The sequence below is a fragment of the Hylaeus anthracinus genome, unplaced genomic scaffold, assembly GCF_026225885.1.
Source record: "Hylaeus anthracinus isolate JK02 unplaced genomic scaffold, UHH_iyHylAnth1.0_haploid 11989, whole genome shotgun sequence".
NCBI classification, from domain to species: Eukaryota; Metazoa; Arthropoda; class Insecta; order Hymenoptera; family Colletidae; genus Hylaeus; species Hylaeus anthracinus.
In genome coordinates, this window is record NW_026534337.1 from 14,664,834 (window position 1) to 14,685,044 (window position 20,211).

At 41.3% G+C, this 20,211-nt stretch overlaps 5 protein-coding genes and 1 long non-coding RNA gene across 12 annotated transcripts in view; 3 read left to right on the forward strand and 3 right to left on the reverse strand.

The window, feature by feature from the left end:
- Nucleotides 1–8,469, forward strand: part of LOC128887472 (irregular chiasm C-roughest protein-like) — a 216,414-nt gene extending 207,945 nt beyond the window's left edge. For all 4 annotated transcript variants that reach the window (XM_054143412.1, XM_054143410.1, XM_054143411.1 and 1 more), the window contains 4 exons: nt 364–611; nt 1,365–1,600; nt 2,876–3,005; nt 4,989–8,469. In XM_054143412.1, coding sequence (XP_053999387.1) covers nt 364–611; nt 1,365–1,600; nt 2,876–3,005; nt 4,989–5,087 — 713 coding nt within the window. In that variant the 3' untranslated portion in view covers nt 5,088–8,469. The remainder of the gene's footprint in view (nt 1–363; nt 612–1,364; nt 1,601–2,875; nt 3,006–4,988) is intronic.
- The window catches only part of LOC128887465 (MAP7 domain-containing protein 1), a 322,710-nt gene that overhangs the window by 125,972 nt on the left and 176,527 nt on the right, over nt 1–20,211 (forward strand). The gene's annotated exons all lie outside the window — the stretch shown is intronic.
- On the reverse strand, nt 16,024–17,305 carry LOC128887508 (GPI mannosyltransferase 1). The gene has a single exon (XM_054143495.1). The coding sequence runs from the start codon at nt 17,303–17,305 to the stop codon at nt 16,157–16,159; it is 1,149 nt and encodes a 382-aa protein (XP_053999470.1). The 3' UTR covers nt 16,024–16,156.
- Nucleotides 17,305–17,831, reverse strand: LOC128887533 (uncharacterized). The gene is made up of 2 exons (XM_054143543.1): nt 17,690–17,831; nt 17,305–17,599 (listed from the first exon to the last, which is right to left on the reverse strand). Exon 2 carries the CDS (start codon nt 17,591–17,593, stop codon nt 17,396–17,398), a length of 198 nt encoding a protein of 65 aa, XP_053999518.1. The 5' UTR covers nt 17,594–17,599; nt 17,690–17,831; the 3' UTR covers nt 17,305–17,395.
- On the reverse strand, nt 18,140–18,788 carry LOC128887536 (uncharacterized). The gene is made up of 2 exons (XR_008460054.1): nt 18,499–18,788; nt 18,140–18,276 (listed from the first exon to the last, which is right to left on the reverse strand). It is a non-coding gene; the product is annotated as an uncharacterized LOC128887536 (long non-coding RNA).
- On the forward strand, nt 18,920–20,171 carry LOC128887532 (ER membrane protein complex subunit 6). The gene is made up of 5 exons (XM_054143541.1): nt 18,920–19,070; nt 19,382–19,542; nt 19,606–19,698; nt 19,801–19,820; nt 19,940–20,171. Exons 1-5 carry the CDS (start codon nt 19,034–19,036, stop codon nt 19,968–19,970), a joined length of 342 nt encoding a protein of 113 aa, XP_053999516.1. The 5' UTR covers nt 18,920–19,033; the 3' UTR covers nt 19,971–20,171.

Genomic DNA, 20,211 nt, shown 5'->3' on the forward strand with positions numbered 1-20,211 from the left:
ACACACATACACACACACACCTCCAAAGTCTCGCGTATGATTGATTACAGCTGGATAGGAGCTATTAGGGACAATGCACGTCACGCATAGGGCTTGCGATATCGTTCAAATCGATGACAAAACACGGTAACTATTGGATTGGTGTATAATTATCCGTCGTTTTTTTTTTTTTTTTAAATTTTATTATGAAATTATGCACCAACCCAATATTTAATATGTCTACTATTTAAAATTACTTATGAGAGGATGCTGACTCTACCCTACCAGTTGTTCAAACGTTTGTTCCATCAGTCGCGAGTTAACGTTAGGAGCTAACAAAATTGCGCCCTGACACGAGTGGTTTCTGTTTTCATCGTCCGACAGAAGAAACAGATTCGAACGCGGATCGATATCGAGAGAGTGACAGAAGCAGCAACCTTTCGGATGTCAAAGCGGATATACGAGCAGGATCGAGTGTCAGCAACGCAGAAAGCGTGACAGCACTCGACAGCGAGGGCGAAGGCAGCACGAGAGGCGTGAATGCATTGGCGCTGGCTGGTCCCGTACCGAACCCTCTGGGTTATCGTTACAGCGCCGACTACACGGAACCTTCGTTCCCGCCGAAAAATAATGTAAGTAGAATCGCCCGATCAACCGTACCAACCTTCCTTTGCGACTCTAATTACTGGGCCTATTAAAATCTTAGCTTCAGCATCGATAACGAACGACCACCAGACATTCACCCTCGCTCGAACACGTTAAACCTATTTATGCCGCACCGCAAATATTTACTGCATCGACCACAGATCCATTTAACGTCCACGATTAACGAATTGGTCGATATTCAACCTGCGCTAGCCTAGATATCAAGCTATACGCATCCTAGTCGACAATAATATTTTCGCAATATTAACGTTAGCCGAGGTGTAACCGGTAGCGTGTAAAATAACATAGTCGCGCGATAAATATTCCCAGAACTGCGTCCAGGCCTCGTTGGCCAAGCCCTTTTCGTTTCGTTTTATAATAAAGTAATAAACTGATCTAAACTCGTGTACGGGACTGTTATCCCTTTATTCGCCAGTCACACAAGATTAAGTTGACGTGTGACGCGTGTAAAATATTACATTGTACACGATACAGCGGTGCCGTGCCCCGGAGGAATTAATTTCTCTTCCGTGCGGTTAGCATATTTCGGTTCCCGTGTTTCGTCCATTCGCGACGGGAAGTTTGCTCGGTAAAAAGAGAGAGAAGAAGCTAGACGAAACAATATCAGGAAGCGTATTCAATTTTTTCGTTCCATTTGCTCCCGAATGAACTGTTTATAAAAACGGCTCGGGGTTGGCAGCATTTGTCGCTAACATTTTCCTTCTCGATTTCTGTTATAGGACGGCAGTAACAATAACGGTTACGTGCCGTACGTCGACTACACCCGCGATTACATGCCGCCCACGACGCAAGGAGTGGGAGCGTCGCGAGAATCCTTAAGCAGGATACCATCGGGCGGCATACTCGCCTCAAAGAAGATCGGTCTGAGTTCCGCGAATTTGGGCACTCCGACGTCGCAAACGACACCCGCGATCGACCCACGTTTCTCCGCGACGTACGGAAACCCCTACCTCAGGTAAAGTTTCGCTACTTTCTCGAGCATCAATGGAGGGTTGTCGAGAGCCTGTGTGTCATCGAGTCCGCAATCTAGTTCGACACGGTATAATAGAGGAACCTTTGACCAACTGTAATTGTGTTTCGGCGCTCGGTAATCCTACAGAGAAGCACGGACTGCAGCAAAGACGATTGAGTTTATAGTCGGGCAGAGACACGATCCGTTTCGTGAATTGATAGCAAGTCTGTCGCGAAAAACGTTTAAAAAGACTCTGATACTCTTGGTAAAAAAATAATCTTAATTTTTGTTTGCTCTATATTTCCATTTTTTACTAGAGTCGTTTCGATCATTTTTAAATTAACGTTATTAAGATTGTCGATCACCGATTCGAATGAGTTCGTTAAATATTATGAATATACTTTCGAAATTATCTCGTTTATTTCAAAGTCCGCGCTTTTCGGATTATCCACGGATCACGATATATTTCAGGTTTTCCTGTTTTTTTTTTTTTTTTTGAGGAAAACCAGTTTCACGACCCGCCACTTTCTAATAAAACACACTGGGAAGAATTGAGGGAGATCTATTAATATTTATCGAATATCTAGGTCCGATGTGTCAAAGTAATCAAAAATGAAAAAGTGATACGACATCTGGCATATTTATCAGCGTCGAACTCTGGTTCGCTCCTATGTCGATAACTGGAACACCTCGTTTTATATACATACGAAGCGTCGATGACTGGGTCAAACATATTTTCAAACCTTATGAATCTATGAATAATTTCATTAATTAAAAGTCGCGGTTCGAAAGAGGAAACACAAATATTTCCTTCTTATTCCGCGTATGCAGATCATTTTCGCGAACGAGACCAAATAAAACACGTCTCTCGAGTTCGTTAATCGAATAGAAGTTTGAAGGATATCCATATAACCCAAATATAAAACATTTCAAGCGCGATATAGTCTTACATTTTTCTCGCTGCGTCGATTATCGTCACGTTCGCCTGTACGCCGTCCAGTACATTGTAAAACATCGGTCATTAACATGTCCAATATTTACGGCGTATTGATCAACGGATTTAACGTGCCTCTGTGCAATCGTTCCTAGGGATTAATCATATTCCGCGTAAATTATGCATCGTGAGAGTGAATATTTATGACGTCGATTGGCAACGGGCGCGGGCAGGTTTTAATATTAATTTCACCGACGATCGGCCAGCTGGCCAGCCAACGTTCTAACGTTTACCTTTACAAATGGATCACCTTCTGATCGTTTACTTTTCCTTTGGAACAATAGAATGTCAGCGGCGGAGCAGCTGAGACACGCGCCGCACGCGGCGGTGCCGGGAGTAACGCCAGCACCACCACCCTACACGCAAGCAATGAGAATGAATAGCTTGAATACCTTGAACGGCGCTGGACCGCAGGTTAGTACAATGACAGCGAATGTGTGTCAAATTCCGAGACGCAGTTTCGACATCTCGCCGTACATTTCTACGCTCACCTGAACTAGTTTCGATAAGACGCCGTTGGAGATAGTCGTACCGAGGAGTTGATCTAATCGAGCCTGGTTAAATCGTTCCCCCGATACGAGCGTTTCGTTTAACGTCACTTTATCGTTCGATCGAAATACTTAAGCCGCGGGAGGGGACGATAACGCGAGAGGATAATGCTTTTATAACGACTGTAAATACTGTAATCTATTCTCGGAAGCACTGACAAATCATAACGTAATCTGAATTGGCTATCCGAGGCTGTCCTTAATAGTTGCGATAATCCTACGTACGCGATCGTCGATCGTCCGTACTTTCGAATCGAGTATGTAACGCTGAAACTGTCGTTTTTGCGAAAATTACTTTATAAAAGTAATATATCGCGTGACTAACTGTAGAGGATGAATGTTAACCGCGTTTACCAGTACGAGCACATTTATCGTTAAACAGGGTAAGCGTGAGAGCGAATGTCTGCGGTGATTGACTGCGTAGTGTTGCGTTCGACGGTTGACGAGAGCCTCTTTGATGTACCCTTGTTAACCGTGTTCTGGTGACTGATCGATGTGTCCTTGCTTTTGGTGGAGTATGTTCTCGATGTATTGCGCGAGCACACCCTTTTCATTGACATCCTTCTGTCGATGTTTTTTTCCGTACTTTGGACGCAGATCTTATCCTTTTATTTATCTGTTTACTCGCTTCAAGAGGACGACCACTCGATAAAAGGAAACAGCATCGCGGATAGCGACGTTATTAACGGAATTCGAGGCAATACGAACATCCATGTCTTTCACACTTATACTTTAAATGAACGGATCTTTCGAATGTGTACGCTTGTAGCGTGTCTGTGTTCATGTGCTATACATATGGGATCGGTAAGATGTATGCCTGGTATGCTCTGTATATTCTCTGCGGTTCTTTAATAGTACCCAGAACAAATATCCGATCTTTGTGGTACAACGAACGTATCGGCGCTATAAAGAGAACTCTTGAGCGATATTCACGGTGCAAGGGATTGATAGTAAATAAGTAATAATAGTGAAGATTAAGAAATTAATGGCTATAGGATCTGTGTACATCGATAACACGATTGAAACTCCGAAATTGACGATCGAAACTTTCGAGTATACACAGTATTCATAAAAATAAGTAAAAAGGTACTGGCAGACATAATTCTAGAAACCGCTATTTTCTCAGCTACAAGAGTAAATTTTATTTAACGACAGCATGCGTTTCAACCGTTTTCCCCAATTTCGATGCATGTTAGTTCCGTATTTCTCAACGAGAGAAACTGGCATAGTAATTGCAACCAAAGAGGACACTCGAAATAATTACCTTGCCATGCATGCCTTGTAACTCGGGAACTATCGGATTCTGGATGCGAACAGTTTACCGACACTTTATTTGCTTATTCCGATGAATACTATACGTACTCGAAATGTTCGCCATCAATTTTAGCGCATCTCTATATCGCTCGTACAGCCATTAACTTCTTCATTTCTTTATTTATCGACGAGCAATTGTATTCTACGGTGCGTTATTCATTGAAACTATATATATTTGATACTCTTGAAATACAATTGAATTCATGCTGCTCATATTCCCCACATAGGTGCCCATATTATCCCACTACGTGGGACATATGACCACTCTCACATGCTACCATATTTCTTCTCGCTACAGCTGTGAGTGCGAATAAAATTGCATGGAAAGGTACATAAAGTTTCAACGCATGACAGTTGTTCATAATATGTAAATAAAAATCTTGGTAGTTACCTCTTTTTTGTTTGTTTTGGAAAATAAACTTAACTATGCCCCATATTAACCTCCAGTTCCCTTACAAGTTAACCAGGTTTGCCTGCGACGTTCTCTCGCGCGCTGCCGCCACGGTTAAATTCACGTTGCCTTTGTGATTTCCAGGCACCCCTGTCAGCGCATTACATCACGGGAGGACCGAACGGTGGCGTCGCGACGGTGAAACGCACGTCGGCGGTCGGGACGTTAGCGACGCACGTATGAGGCCAGGGGGTCTATCCGAACTAGAACCGTCGACGTTCGGGCCTAATTAGCACCGCCTTCGGACATCGCAGAGCCCTCGAGGAGGCTCACCGCTCGGGTTCGAGCTCGAACACGCCGAGACCACGCGAGACGTTCTTCGTGGACACGCTGGGGAGGAGCAGTCGCTATGGAAATCGACAGGGCGTCGATTTGGAGCATCGTCACGCCACACGACGAGAATTAACGATCGCTCGCGCGCCAGAGGTCGAACGTTTGCTAGAGGAATCGAGACTGACAAGCGAGATCGACGGAAAGAAGCTTCGAGCCAAGGGACGAGCGCAACGAACGACGGAGAACGGTGAAACGCTCAAGTACATCGAGCTGGTGCTTCGTCAGCTGCGAAGAGCCAGTAGGGACCACCGACAGCTGGTGGAGCAGCGTCATCGAGTCGACGCGGCGCAACCGGTTCTCCAGTCGTCGTCGACGGACCCCCATTCCTGGAGCTTCCCGACTTCCTACGCGCAAAGCATTGCCGAAGACCAACTCGATTCCTGGCGGACACCGAGAACGACATCCAGAATGCGAAGATTTCGAACGACGGAGAAACCACGGGAATTCGCCCAGTACTCCGATTTGGACGTTGCGACGAAACTGTTGGCGAAGAGGAAGACCTACGCGACGAGTGTCGACGTTCTGGAGACCATGGTCGACAGCCGCGATCAAACGAGCACGACGAGCCGACAGGGTTTACGATACGTCCCCGCGTACGAAGGAATTGACACAGCGGTTATTCAATGAAGCTGCGCCTCCACGGCCGAGCCCCGACCCCGACGCACAAGGTAGACGTCTCGAGCATCGACTCGCAAAAAAAGAAACACGCTCGTCGCACTTGTCAGCTGTCCGTTAAGGAAGATCGGTCAGTGATTTGACGAGGACTCGTAACTCCTGACTGACTTCTAGGAATGGTACGCGCAGGAATGGATATCGAGCCAAGCAGCAACAGTTACCGGTCGAGTTCATCCGAGAGAACAGCGAGGAATTCCATTTAAGAAAACCGAACGGGAGTAACAAGATTTTCTCGTTGCTTCATCGACTCCCGAGGACAGTATTTTTTCTCCCCGTCTGGGGCTTAACAGGAGGAAATGGCGTCATCATGAAAGTCAATGCAACACGCTCGTCAACAGCGCGATGGAAACCGATGAATCGACTCGGCGTGACAAACGACCGACGTGGATCGAAAGGTAGTGTTCGAAGGTTCGCGGGGGAACGAAGGACGGTGGTTAGGTTCGCAGATCGAAGGAGCTCTTCGGAACGAGAACAGACCACTCGGTATCGACAATCTTTTTATTCGCATAATTTAGATCTCGATAAGCATTTAACGTACGTTCGGTGTAACGAGAACACGCGGGAATACGAATCCCGTCGCGGATCGCCGTGGTCGTAGTAGCAGTCTGCTTAAGAAAGAGGCGCGCGCTAGTGTCGCGATCGTACGGATCGGACACCGGTGGACGGTGCTGCGGTGACGATGAAAAAGACAAGTGGCGGGTGTCTCACGCTTTTTCGAATATGTGATATGCAGACGGAGCCAGACCGGGCAACGTCTCAGCTGCTACTACGACGTCACTGTGTGCGCGCTGCCTTTTTTTATTTGTAGGGAAAACAAAAAGTTAATAGATCTCGCGCGGTAATCGCGCGCAAGCGCACTAAAACGAGAACTAAGGGGCATTCCGCTGGATCCCAGGGACTCGCTCGACGAGACCTGTCGCGATCCAGCGTCCCCTCCGGCCTGTGAATCCGGTTACGAGCGAACGCGCGTTTGTAATCGCGAGCGACGCGTTCGACCCAGGCCGAACATTGTAAAATAGATAGCTAAAATGATTAGGTATACATACATATGTATATAGATATATGTATATTTACATATGCGTATATGTGTGTATACTGGGTGCCTCGGAAATCGTGTTTCAAGGGGATGGTTCCTCGTGGAACGATAAACAGAGAATTTTCGATTTATTTTTGCGCGACCAATCGCGTCATCTTCGATGATGCTACGATTCCCACTGCACCACGTGTATATATATGTGTGTGTGTGTATATGTGTACGTATATGTATATATATCATACACCTGTTGTCAATATGAACATAGGGCCTATAGTTTGGTGGCGCTACGAGAGCAAAACTCTATTGAAATAAGCTCGTTCGCGAGTGGAACGGCTTCCTGTAAATAATACATAACGATATTACTAAATGAAAACTAAAAAAATGAACTATCGAAGGGGAGGGATGCGACGTCTTAGATGAAAGTCGTCGCGCGCGTCTCGTATCGAAGAGGTAAGAACCGAGCGAGCGCGACTTTGTTAGAGGAAAGAAGTGTCGCGAGGTCTCCGCTTGATTACGCTCGTTAATTAAATTATTCTGGATTCTCCTCGGAAGTATATTTATATGTCGGTTCGTTTTTTCCGTTCGTTTGCGACGTCTCCGTAGACCATGGACGAGGGACGCGACGTTTCCTCGTCGATGGCCTGTGGGAACGATCGCGAGGTTCAAATGGGCGCGACAAAGAGAAAACGAAAACGACACATCGCGACGGTGTACAGCGAGGTTAAAATACCATTGATTACGATAACGAAACAGGGTAGCCTATCAATTATTAAAAATGATTCCGAAGGAGAAGGCTGCACAGCACGGACTGGCCCCTCATACTCGCGTCGGTGATCAGCGGAAACGTCGATGAAAATGTGAAAAGCTCGAGCGAACGTGTCAGTGGCGACGAATGGCATCGAACGGGAACGTTCGATTTGCCAGGTGAACGAATCTACGTTTGTATTGTCAGATGATATCTTTATATTGTGACGTCTGTAACATAATTTCTGTACATAACTGGAATTATTGCTCACCGTATCTCGTAAGATTTAGTTAGTTTTATAACTGTGAAGAGAGAAAAAAAGAACAAAAAACACTATTGTGCATATCCGACTATACGCCAGGAACATCGAGGCGGACAGTTCCCCTCGCAAGGGCGGAGGGTTCCATCGGTCGTCGAAGATCGAAAAAGAAAAAATCAGTATTCGTAACGATACTTCCTTCCTATTGAGGACTCGTTCTCACATTCCGCGATCTACCGCGCACGCGCGCGGTTCGATCGTTTAGAAACGATCAGTTCCTTTGCTCGCGATCGGAACGTCGCGTCGAGGAGAACGTGGACTGACTCGAACGATGGATTATACATCGTAGTGTTATCGTTCTGGAAATCGTCTTCGACTTTACGCATCGTTCGATTCAGCGTTGCCTCGACGGACGTCGACCAGTCTCGACGACGTAATCGGAGATGAGCGAAATTTTCTTCTAGAGATGAAGGACTTTTTTTTTTTTAAAGAAAAACTGTAGTAAAGAATGTCTGAATACATACACGTGTACGAAATACATAAAACGATGTCAGGCACAACCGTGTGTCTATCAGCGTTGGGCAAAATGCAATTAATCAATGCGATTATCGAGTTGTCAGGGATCGTGATTAATGATTAACGTATAATCAAACTCAATTAGGTCTGGAAGGTTACCAATTACCGATTCATGATTTCAAATTACGAATATAATTTATGATTGTCGATTGATCCGACGTATCTAAGCGATCGCTACAAAACCGATCACCGGCCAACTCTGGGAATATTCCATTTTATTCGTCGTTCGTAATACGAAAATTCTGCTCGTCTCTGAACGGGAACCCCCGTTCAAAATCACGGGAACTGTCCGCCGTGAAGTCCGGCTTATTGTACATCAATCACTCCTGTACAATGTTCATGCTGATGTTAACTATTTAAAGGCGAGAGAGTGAGAAAGATTTTCCAGACTTTCGTCCGAATCGCGCAAACAATACTGTTAGTGCGCGTGGGCGCGCGCGCCACCGGCGCGAGTTCGATTTTCGCGTTACGCGCGCGGACACGCACACGCTCCCATACATGTAACATGTAAATGTGTAATTTGCTTGGTGGAATTCCGAACTGTACAGATTCGAGAAAGGGGAGATACGAACACACATACACATAAAACATCGGGAGCCGAGAGAAATGCCTTTGAGCGGTACACTTGGTTCAAATGATTCTGTCCGCACTATCCGGAGGTCTCCGTTTATTAACCCTTGGAATTTAAACGCGATTACCAATGGTGTACAGTGTAAAATAAATTGGCAAAGGTCATTGCATTGTTTCACATGTATACATAGCACACATGGGCGAATCATATTATTCATCATGTAGTTGTTTATTTTATATCGTGCCTCCTTTTGAAAACGTTACCAGAGGCTTCGTAAAAATGGACGAAATTATTTGAAGTGCTCGTACCTCTCAGAAAGATTCTTCTTGGCTACGAGTGGTACACATACTCCTGTTCACCTGGAGTCGTAATCGAGGAAACGGTTACGCGTGGACGCAACGTTCACGAGCGGCGCCAGGTCATGCCGACAGAGATCTTCTACGTACAGACACATGATTTCTATTATAAAGATGTAGGTTAACGAAGTATTCTGCGGGAAGTAATTACAATCAATGTACCGGATGGTCCGCGGCGATGTTAAAATTAGAAAAGTTTATGTCGTTTGAATCTTAGGAATTTACGCCTTCTTGCCGCGGGGCCATTCTATACATATTAATTGGTTATCTGTCAATTATTAATTAAATTATATCGATTTCTTCGCCTTTAGTCAAGGAAAGGAACGGGAGCCGACGCCGGGCGTTCCCTCCTCGAGCGACGTCGAGCTTCCGCGCGACGCTTCTCTTCGTCTTGTCCAAGGAAGCTCGCCGGGAGGAAGTATACATAATGTAATATCTTCGAATAGTTTATTTTTCTATAGTGCAATCATTTCCTTTCGTGCAATTCCCGAGATCGTTGTTTTCATTGAAAGTTTATCACGCGCGACTCGCGCCCGACGGCTCGACGAGGAAACGCGGCGCACGGCTCTGGTCGCGCTGTGTCGTAAAAACGCGAAATTATTAGGCAATCTAAATCGCTGGGGCTGGGATTAGTCGAGTTTCTCTCCGTTCGTATATTCAAAAGCGCCGTGGAACGAAACCTGTCCACGTTTAAATTCCACAGCTTAGAAGGATCAGCCTTGCGTTCAATCGTTAAAATAATAATGTTCGGGAAACGATATTCGATTAGTGCTGTCCAAAATTGATTCGTAGTATCCGAATACCGAGAAAGATAGTTAAATACGAAACGATTCAAATCGTCCCAGCCCTAATCTAAACGAGTTCTCTAAGCGAACGATCCGTGATCGGACGTTCCGTAACTGCACGCGAAACGAGGGTTAAGAGACGAGGAAGAAAATATTGCCTAATCGGATGAGCGAGGGAAGTTTTTCAAATTTGTTGATACATTTCATACTTTACGACTAGGAATTATGGCCTATTACTAACTATTTCGCAAAGTTTATCGACTCGATCGTTTTTTTCCCCCCATCTATTCGCGTTCGAGCACGTTTCGTGATTTAATCGGGGTGAGGATATTCCCGTTCGAGGGACGAAGGGTAAAGGACGAGACTTCAGTTTCGATTCGATGGGACGTGCCATAGAACTGTACGCCGTGTAAATAACGCTTCGACGCTCGTGTTCGATCGTAAAACGTGTGCGAAAGAAAAGAGGCAACGAAAAAAAAAAAACGGGGGAAAAAAAAAAGGAATAATAATAATAAACCTACCCGATCGCCGAAGAGAACGTGAAAAATCACACCGGTGCGAATCCGATAACGCGGGCATGAAAAACGATCGAGTCGCCACCCCCCTCCCAACCCCCCCACCCCCAATTCCCAAAATTGTGAAACGGAAAGTGACTTTTTAGGTGATTGGACACACTGTTTCGCGCGCTATCGTGAAATCGCGTTAAAGCAGGTCGCATCGATACAGAGTATAAAAACTATTTCGAACTCGACTGAGCGATATGTAGGAGATATATACATATATATATATAATATATATATATATACATATATAATATATACCCCCATATTTTTCTCGATGTTAAGCTTTTTTCTCAGAGCGCGTAACGGCGTGTAATTGCCTGCGAGATGGAATACGAGCGAATCGTTGCGATTTCTTAAAAAAAAAAAAAAAAGAAACAACAAATTTTCGACCTATCGTGTCGCCACGATAGCAGGGGAGGATCCGTGGGTTGCGATCATTGTTGCGCGAGTATCGCGAGGGCGGAAGCAACCGAATGGTCGTTGCGAAACGACAGCGAGCACCTTCCGTTTCGCAACGACCACACGCTCCAATCGAAATTTAAACTAAACGACGTTTTTTTTTTTTTTTTCTATTAATCCCGCAATTCTAAGAAGCTGTCGAAGGTAAAACACTGCTACGTTTTTACAGAAACTCTCGAACGTACACCGTGCGTAGTAATCTAATAACCTCGATAATTCGCGCCGCGAGTTCATCCGATTCTCTTGGGAACAGTTAACGGAAGCCACGACGTTTCTAGGCGTCTTCGCGAACTTCTTTCCACCATTGGAATAACGATCCATCTGAACCCCTACATTCCACGAGTTTCATTTCGTCATTCGAAGAAGAAATTATTTCTTGGAATTCAATAAAAAGACTGTAAATCGTCGTGGGAATCGACTGCCAGTTGGAATTGTACGATATCGAACTGATCGCCATTATCGAAGCTTCCTATTTCAACCGTACTCGACTTTGGTTGACAAAAAATTACTTCGATGAAATTTAACGACCGTTTATAGGAAACTATCGGTCGGCCAACGCGATCGATACTCGGCTCGTTGATCTCGCCAGCGAATCGTTTGATCGACGGTCTTTCGACCAAAGCGACGAAAGCACACGGATTTTATAGAGTTCGCGTAGCAAAAGGGGAGAATACGGAACCCGTGTAAATATTTCACTCTAGAGATTTGACTATGAACAGCGAATCATCCTTTTTAGTGTACATTACTTTGTATCATAGCCTACGAATCGTTTAGCTAGACACTTTCGAGATCTCCGTGCGAAAAGCAAAGGGAAGAAGATGAGTCGTTGTGTTTCGGGGGATTTTTTCGTTGAGGATCGAACCTTTCTTTCGTGCTGCCCGACAAAATTCAATCGATACGAAAATTGGGATGTTGCATTCAAAATTGATCTTGATACTCGAGCGCGAAGAATCTCGTTGCGCAAAAGGAAACGTAACAAACACCCCGACTGCCCGCCCTTTTCTTCTGTTTCAACGTGAAACGTGTCAATTTGTCGAAAACGATACTCTTTCTGCATCCATCGTTGGTCAGAGACGTGGTACAGTTTCAATCTAGATGCAACATTTCTAGGACGACGAATCGAAACGTAAAATAAATGATAATTCGTTTAAGATTACGACTACCGTGCGGTTCGGTTGCGATTCGATCCCTGATTCCTCGCATGTACCTGTAGCGTTAAAGATCGGTTAGGCGCGGTAGCAACGACCGCGACAAAAAAAAACACGCATCTCGTTCGCACAAGATCTTCCCTTAGCGAATCGAATTTAGAAGAAAAAGACAGATAGAGAGAGAGTGTGTGTGTGTGTGTTGAGAATCGAACGCAACGCAAAATCCACCCTTCGATATCGATAGTGTGCCAACAATTCCCTTTTATCGTCTATCGCATTTTTTCATTCCCTTCGACGACTTCGAATTGATCGGGGCTTCGAACACGTTGCAACGCAACCATAAGCGAGTTAATTTTAACGATGGGGAGCCGATCCTGATTCGATATCGTTGCACCAAGTATTTCTGTGTCTCTCAAAACGCTGTCAACGATCTACAGAAATAAAAGAAACTTAAGTTGGAGAATATTTCTTAGTAATAAACTTGATACCACGATTAATCATTTTAACGGTACTTTTTTGGATATCTATACCGAAAGTATCAAACATCAATTCCGTTCGATATCTACATGTTGGATACAGTTCGACATCAGATTATAAATTATACTGGCCGATATCTACGGTATCGTTTCGACATCGTTCCCATCGCTAAAAATTTCCTATCACCGCAACTCGTGGGTGATAACATTAAACAGGCTCGCGGCTATCCAACTTGGTGGAAATGAACGGGAGAAAAAGCTTTTTACTCGCTGTGAAAATTACGTTAAAAATAGATTTACGAACATAATAGTAGAACGAATTCAACGGATAGCCGCGAATTTCCTTAATTGTAATATCGATAAGAATGTAAGTACAAAACGAAGACAAAGAAAAAAAAAAAAAAAGAAACATCGTGACGCATCGCTTTCAAGTTTTCAATATTTCTCGAGTCGCGACAGTCGACAGTTATTAACGCGTGCCCTTATCAACGTCACGTGTACCGTGCTCGCGCGATAAAGTCTGCTTTCTCGTTTTTTCGCTTCTGTCCACCCTCTGACCCCACCCTTCGCCCTCTCTCATCGAATTTTGTTGCGTTTCCAACTTTCTCTTTCTTTTCTTTTTTCTTTTTTTTTTTTTTTTTTTTTTATTAATCGACTTTTCTCCAACGCCCGAGAGAATGAATTTTACGAGACGAGACGCGTTCCTTTTCTGTCATTCTTGAAACGGAAACGAACAGCAAGAAAAAAGAAACGAAACGACGAGACCAAAGAGATGTTTATTTTAATGTTGTGTATATTAATTGAGTTTATGTCGTATAAGTCGATGCATTTATCCATGCATTACATCGAGTGCTTTAATTATCTTTCCATCATTTAAAAACAAAAAACAAACGATTATCATTATTATTATTATAAAAATATATATATATATATATATACATATACGACATACGTTTTTTCTTTTAAATAAGTTTCTGTTGCGTAATCATCGCGATCGATCGACGGAATCTTTTATAATTAAGGTGTACATTTCGTTTACTCGATTAATCATCCATCAAGCATCATTATAATATTAACGATTATTACTATTATTATTTATAGTTAATTGGTTTACGTGCTAATTATTAAGCAGCCAGTGCCGTTTATTTTATATCTCTCGTACAGTGTAATGTATATCACCGCTGTTATCATATTTTATTAAATCTTTGCCATATAATAGCTCCCATCGTCTCACGTTCTCACCCCCTTCTCCTTTTAATCCATGCATGTGAAGCGATCATGTCTCTCATCTACAAAGTGTTCCATATGAAGTGTCGCGAAAGTAACAGACCGTGGTATTCATTCTTCGTTGAATGTCTTGCAAGTTCGCACCACAGAATTTCCACTAAAACTTTTTTTACTTCACACATCAACCCTAACGCCGATACATCCCTTTCGATTCCTCCTTTAATTTTTCAGTTGCACGACGACAAAGTATTCAATTTGCGGCCCTCAAGGAGGCTCTGCATTGTGCCAGACTTATTTTATTTCTAAGTAAGGTTCTTGTAACGAACCAAAAAAGAATCGAGGTATAAAAAGAAGAAATAAATAATTCGGCCGCGGCGAGGCGGTGCATTCGTTTTCGAAAACGTGAACGCACGTCGTTTCAAAGCCCCGTAAATAAATCGTGTTGTCGCTTTTGCAATCCATTAAACGCACTCGAGCAGCCGCGTCTTCTCGCGGACTCTATCCGTGCTATCCCCGTACGAGAACTAACGAGCCAACAACGCACGCTTTACGCTAACAATCCAGGGATGGACAAAATTAAGAGACGCTAGAAGACAAACGACTCTCTATCTGCTACTCGACGAATAAAAATTAGAATTCGAATTATAGAATGTTACATCACGAATGAACTTATCCGAGTACCTCTTCTTTTCATTCATCTTTCATTCGGAGCAAATTTTGCCCATCTCTGTAGCAATCCTCCAGGTGGTTGCTTTCGGATAGAGGAACTTCGATTTCCAAGCGACCCCTGAGAGGGAAGGGTGTTCTCTTCGTGTTTCTTTTCCTCTCGAAGATGCAACTACTTTCCGTTCAGGCGACGCGATCATTCTCGGACGATCTTCGGCGTGTCGACGATTGATTTTTCCGATAAACGTGTAAACTCATTCGGGGCAAGCTCTTCCAGACCTTGCAGCACCTGAACGAACCTTAGCTCTATTTTAGGACTTCGTTCGCGCGCGAAACCGCTGCAAGGCCTAGAAAACACGTCGCTTCTTCCGTTACTCGTTATCTCGTCAACGAGTTTCGTCGTAACCGGAAGTAGTCGACTTCGGGAATAAGGTCGACCGTCTCTATTCACCCTCGGGGGTAATAAAATAGATTATTTCACATAGCACACAGTTCACTAAACTGTAACAAAAGCAATGAAAGAAAATAATGCTATTTTTATATGTTGCATCGTCTGCCGTGGTGACCTATAGTTATACGAAATGTACTTGCGTTACGTTTCGTTTGTTCGTGAATCGTTATGGGCCATTTCGTCTCACGTCGTTTGAAAGTTTTTTTTTTCTTTTCTCTCGAATGTTTCAACCCGATCACGTTACGTGAATAATCGTACACAAGGATATTCACCGAGGAACTGTTTCTTTGAGCCTTACCGATATCCGAGTCGTTCGACCGAAGGATATCGTTGTGGTATTTTTTTTGTTATCTTTAAAAGAAGTTACTATACGTTCGAGTGGTGTCGTCAGGAAATTGTGAGAAGCATTCTCGTATAATTTGACGATGGATGTCCCAATAATAATTAATATCATCAACATTAGCAGCTTAGAAGTAAACGACGAGAAATATTTCTGAACATGATCCAAAGGATGCTCTTGCTCACAATTGATCTAGATTACTACATTAAGATTTACTATTATTGTATTATTATTACTATATCTACATTCCTTTTAAGAATCTACCACTATTACTTTACGAAACCATCTGTAAATAAGTATTTTGTATTCCTGCAAGAATAAAATTAAGAATCATTACCGCTTATTTTATATTACTACCACTGCCACCAGACTCGCGACTCGTATGGATACTTAGAGGATCGGGGATCAATGTGGTTTTCAAATTTTATGTATATTATGTAATGCAGATCCATGTACTTTTCAAAATGCTTTATTCAGTAATTTTTCCTTGTAATGATTACAATGAATGGATGATATATTTCGTATTTGAATAATATAACCGATTAAATATAAAGATCTACCCTATCAATAATAAACTAATTTTTATCTACCGTTTGTAATACATAATAATATCGTTCAATATTTTCACATTGACGACGAAGAACAGTAAACTAAAAATCCAAATAAACGTAAAAGTATTTATCCCTCGAAATTCTAACAAATAAGCTGCCGATAGCCAGAGACCTTGACTTAAGATCCAAGCAAAACACAGACATAACGATCTCTTAACGCTTAATCCAAAATGTGGGAGACACAATGGTAAAAGAGATAAAAACCAGAAAAAGTATTGCGACGTTAATACTGGATTGTAAGTGACCATTACCATGGCTTGCGTGAACATCGCGAACGGTAATTCAGATTTACTCGAATATTTGTATGACAACATCAGAAGCAACACTAGCTGTGGCAGAAATGTGAACATTTTTTGGAGTAAGCTAGGTGGATGATTTGCAGATAAATATAGCATGTAAAAATAAACAGAAAAATTATGTTTCGTGTCTTTACGTATCATGTGATAAATAAGACTTTCGTAAAGATACTTATACCCATAGAAATAATAATTGACGATAGTTAATAGAGCTACTAAAGCCACGCAACTGAGTACAAACCTTAATTGATTTTTATTCGGTATCAAACTATATCTTTCGTTAAGCGAAAAATACATCGGTAGACTAAACACTATAGGGTATAATCTAAAATGAATCGAGACAGCGTGCAATAAACCTGCTAGAATAAATTTATCTCGCTGAAACGAATCCAAAGTCAACATGACTAAAAGAACCGCCATCGAATCTGCATTTCCTCTGGTCGAAATTATAATCGTGAAAGGATTGTACAGCCATACCATGGCACAAATTAATTTCAATTTATCGCTACAGTTTTGGAACGTTAGAATTCTTTTGATCAAGATTGCTACCAAAATATCAACAAAAGAAAATAAAACCTTTCCAAAATTTTGATGTAGAAAAATATTTGGCATCAAAAGCAAAGCTAACAATGGCGTATAACGATAAGTATCGCGTTCGAATGGCGATTGCCCTTCTACCATGTGTCTCGCAGCATCGGTAAATACTTTATAATCCACATCAGTGTATGGAACATTGAAGGTTTTATCATGATAATTCGAGTAAATTACTAAAGCTACTCTAAGTAGGAAGGCTGATAAACAGTGTCCCTTAAATGATAACGTATCCATTGTTTAAATGTAAAATGTATTTTTTACAAAAGACTACACCAATAGAGCAGTAAAAAACAAGAGAGAACCTACTCGATATAATTCTATTCTCTACAACCTCGTATTACTTTTCAAAGCAGCTTTCATTAAGCATGCCTTGAATTCATTAAACTCACTTTTGCAATCATTTTTTTGCAAATTAGATTTTGTCGATACACATACAGCATACTTAGCACCAGATTCCTGACACTGAGCAATAAGAATTGGATATTTTCTAAATCGTTCCTTTGCCTTTTTCACTGCTTCCATGTTTAACTATATCGATATGGTACATTATTTACTATATATAAAAACATGGATTTAGTACATATTAATACATGTATTTACTATATATTAATACATTACTTGCTACATCAAAACATCAATTATTTTTTTGGAGGAACTCTTTTTGCCAAATAGAAAGTGTATGCCACATTAGCTACCATTATGGCATGCCATATTTTCATCCTCTTTGCACGGTCTTGGGTAAACATGATTTATGATTGCACGTTTTTCTGGTGAAAAATCAAAGGATAATGAAATAACATTGAATGGATTTCCAGGATAAATTAAGTTTTAGACGACTATACATGATCTATTAAGGATCCCAGTGTCGACACTTTATTATTAACTCATTGATTTAGATGGACTAATGTTTGGTATTTTAGGTATTCCTTTATACATGTTTGCAAGTTATATTGAATTGCCATAAAATAAATAGTTCAGGACCAGGCCTCACGCGTATTTTATGTAGAAAATAGTTACATAGTCGTCTACGGATTAATAACCAATAAAATGAAATGACCAAAAACTTACATAATCAACAGTATTGTGCTCGTATTTCTTAGAAATATCTATTCCTTCACAGACTGTTGACACCTTCTTATGTACAATACAGCACTGTCTTATTTCTTCTATAACAGATTCGCAGCGTGACGGCTGATAGATATTATCTGAAAATGAACAAGTTTTTCAATACATAACTTAACCTCAAATATACCAACGAAGGTTACAAAATGCGAATTCGATTACATTAAGTAAAATCATTTAAAACACACAAACCTTTTAAACACTGCTGCAATTTACATGCAAACTTTTTACACGGGTCGGCAGTTGTCATGCAAAAGGATATTTTCTTTAGCTATTGGATACCATAACCAACACTATATACTTACGTCTGCTTACGTCGCATGTAAGTTATATGTGTTAAACTGAATCCTAACCCTATACGTACTTCAGATGCACCAACACAATCAAAGCACAGTTTGAAGTGGCGCCATCGGTGACAAAACGCTCAAGTTTGTAGTGAAAGTAATTCCTACTATCGCTACCAGATGGCTCCATTAACTAAAGCTTCGATATTTAGTGCTAAATTAAATAATTAATCATCGAAATGATAAACTTGTCATATCAACTAATATATTGTAGTGTTATGAAGCAAAGAATGGTATTAATTATGTTTTTATGAAAATATAGAATAATTAATTTGAATGTATCGCTGCTGCCATCTTACAGAAACAATGAGAACTATTTTCAGAACAAACTTGAGCAGTTTCCCACCGATGGCGCTACTACACTATATTAAATAGTACAGTCTGACAAGAGCAGCCGATAAAACACAGTCACTGTATATAAGTACGTAATCATCAACGAATGTTTTGCTAGGTTAAATTATACAAATTGTGCATTAATAGCGACAAAAGTACAATAATGTTGGGGAAAATTAAAACAAAACAGGAAAAAGGAGGTGAGTAGTCAAATATGAATTAGTTTGTTACACCTATTGTCTCTGACAGTTCCGCCGATACTGTTAGTAGTTCTTGTTATAGGTTATGTATTTGTTTAATAGAACTCAAAATAATCGTAGACAACCTTATTGTATCAGAGTAGTAGAAATTTCCTTTTTAACTTACGAGAGAAATAATGTGTTCAATGTTCTACAAGTTTTTCACTTATTGAAAACACTATTGCTTAAAGTTATGTGTATATAATTTCTCGGTCTTTAATCAACGAAAAAATGTCATTTGATTGATTATTTAATTTATATACATTTTTTAGAGATTATTGCATACAGCGAAGCAGCAGTTGTAAATAATGCTGCTGTAGTCGAATATTGTAGGATATCAATGGCAGCTTTATCTGGTGGTACAGCTGGTTTGTTAGGGTTAACAGGTTTATATGGTTTTGGTTTCTACATTTTTGCGGTATTTGGATTATGGGTAAGAAGAATTGTCAATGGTAATTTAGTTTCCTTGGACAACATCAAATAATAGTTTTTGTAGGCAATGTTATTATTAAAAGCTGGGGGCCAATGGAAGAAATATTTTATAAGCAGACGAAATCTTTTGACGAGTGGATTTTTTGGAGGACTCTTTGTATCCTTTATATAGTCATGATAAAATGCTTCTATTAAATATTAGTTATTTATAAATATGAAAGTTTTTTCCTTAATTGAAACCAATGGAATGATGCTACAGACATATGTGTTGTTTTGGACGTATCCTTTTAATATGAATTATTTGCGTTTGATTACAAAACGCGAAATGTTATGCGCGCGCCAAGTATACTAGTCTAAATAATATTTGTACTTATCTATTTTCCTCAATGTGAAATCAGATTTTTATATGGCATGGTACACGTCTACTGATCTAAAGGATATTTAGATTTAAGAATTTATATTTTTTAATTAAATAGGTATGTCGTTAATTAATTGAAGATATCACATGCAATTGCAAGTTACTAGCCAGAGTAAAAATATTGTTGAAGAAGCACTACGCGATGTATTATGTATGTATGTACATAGGATTTGAAAAATCTCTTTGAAAAATACATCTATTCCACCGTTCCACCTGCTCGATCTCGTTCATTATTGTACCCCGTTCACGTTG

Bases quoted from the DNA above. Each gene is read 5' to 3' on its own strand.
- LOC128887533 (XM_054143543.1), bottom strand. From the start codon at position 17,593: ATGGAAGCAGTGAAAAAGGCAAAGGAACGATTTAGAAAATATCCAATT.
- LOC128887508 (XM_054143495.1), bottom strand. From the start codon at position 17,305: ATGGATACGTTATCATTTAAGGGACACTGTTTATCAGCCTTCCTACTT.
- LOC128887532 (XM_054143541.1), top strand. From the start codon at position 19,034: ATGTTGGGGAAAATTAAAACAAAACAGGAAAAAGGAG. The intron at 19,543-19,605 runs GTAAGAAGAATT...TAGTTTTTGTAG, and splicing joins TTGCGGTATTTGGATTATGG to GCAATGTTATTATTAAAAGC. The intron at 19,821-19,939 runs GTATCCTTTTAA...ATGTGAAATCAG, and splicing joins ACATATGTGTTGTTTTGGAC to ATTTTTATATGGCATGGTAC.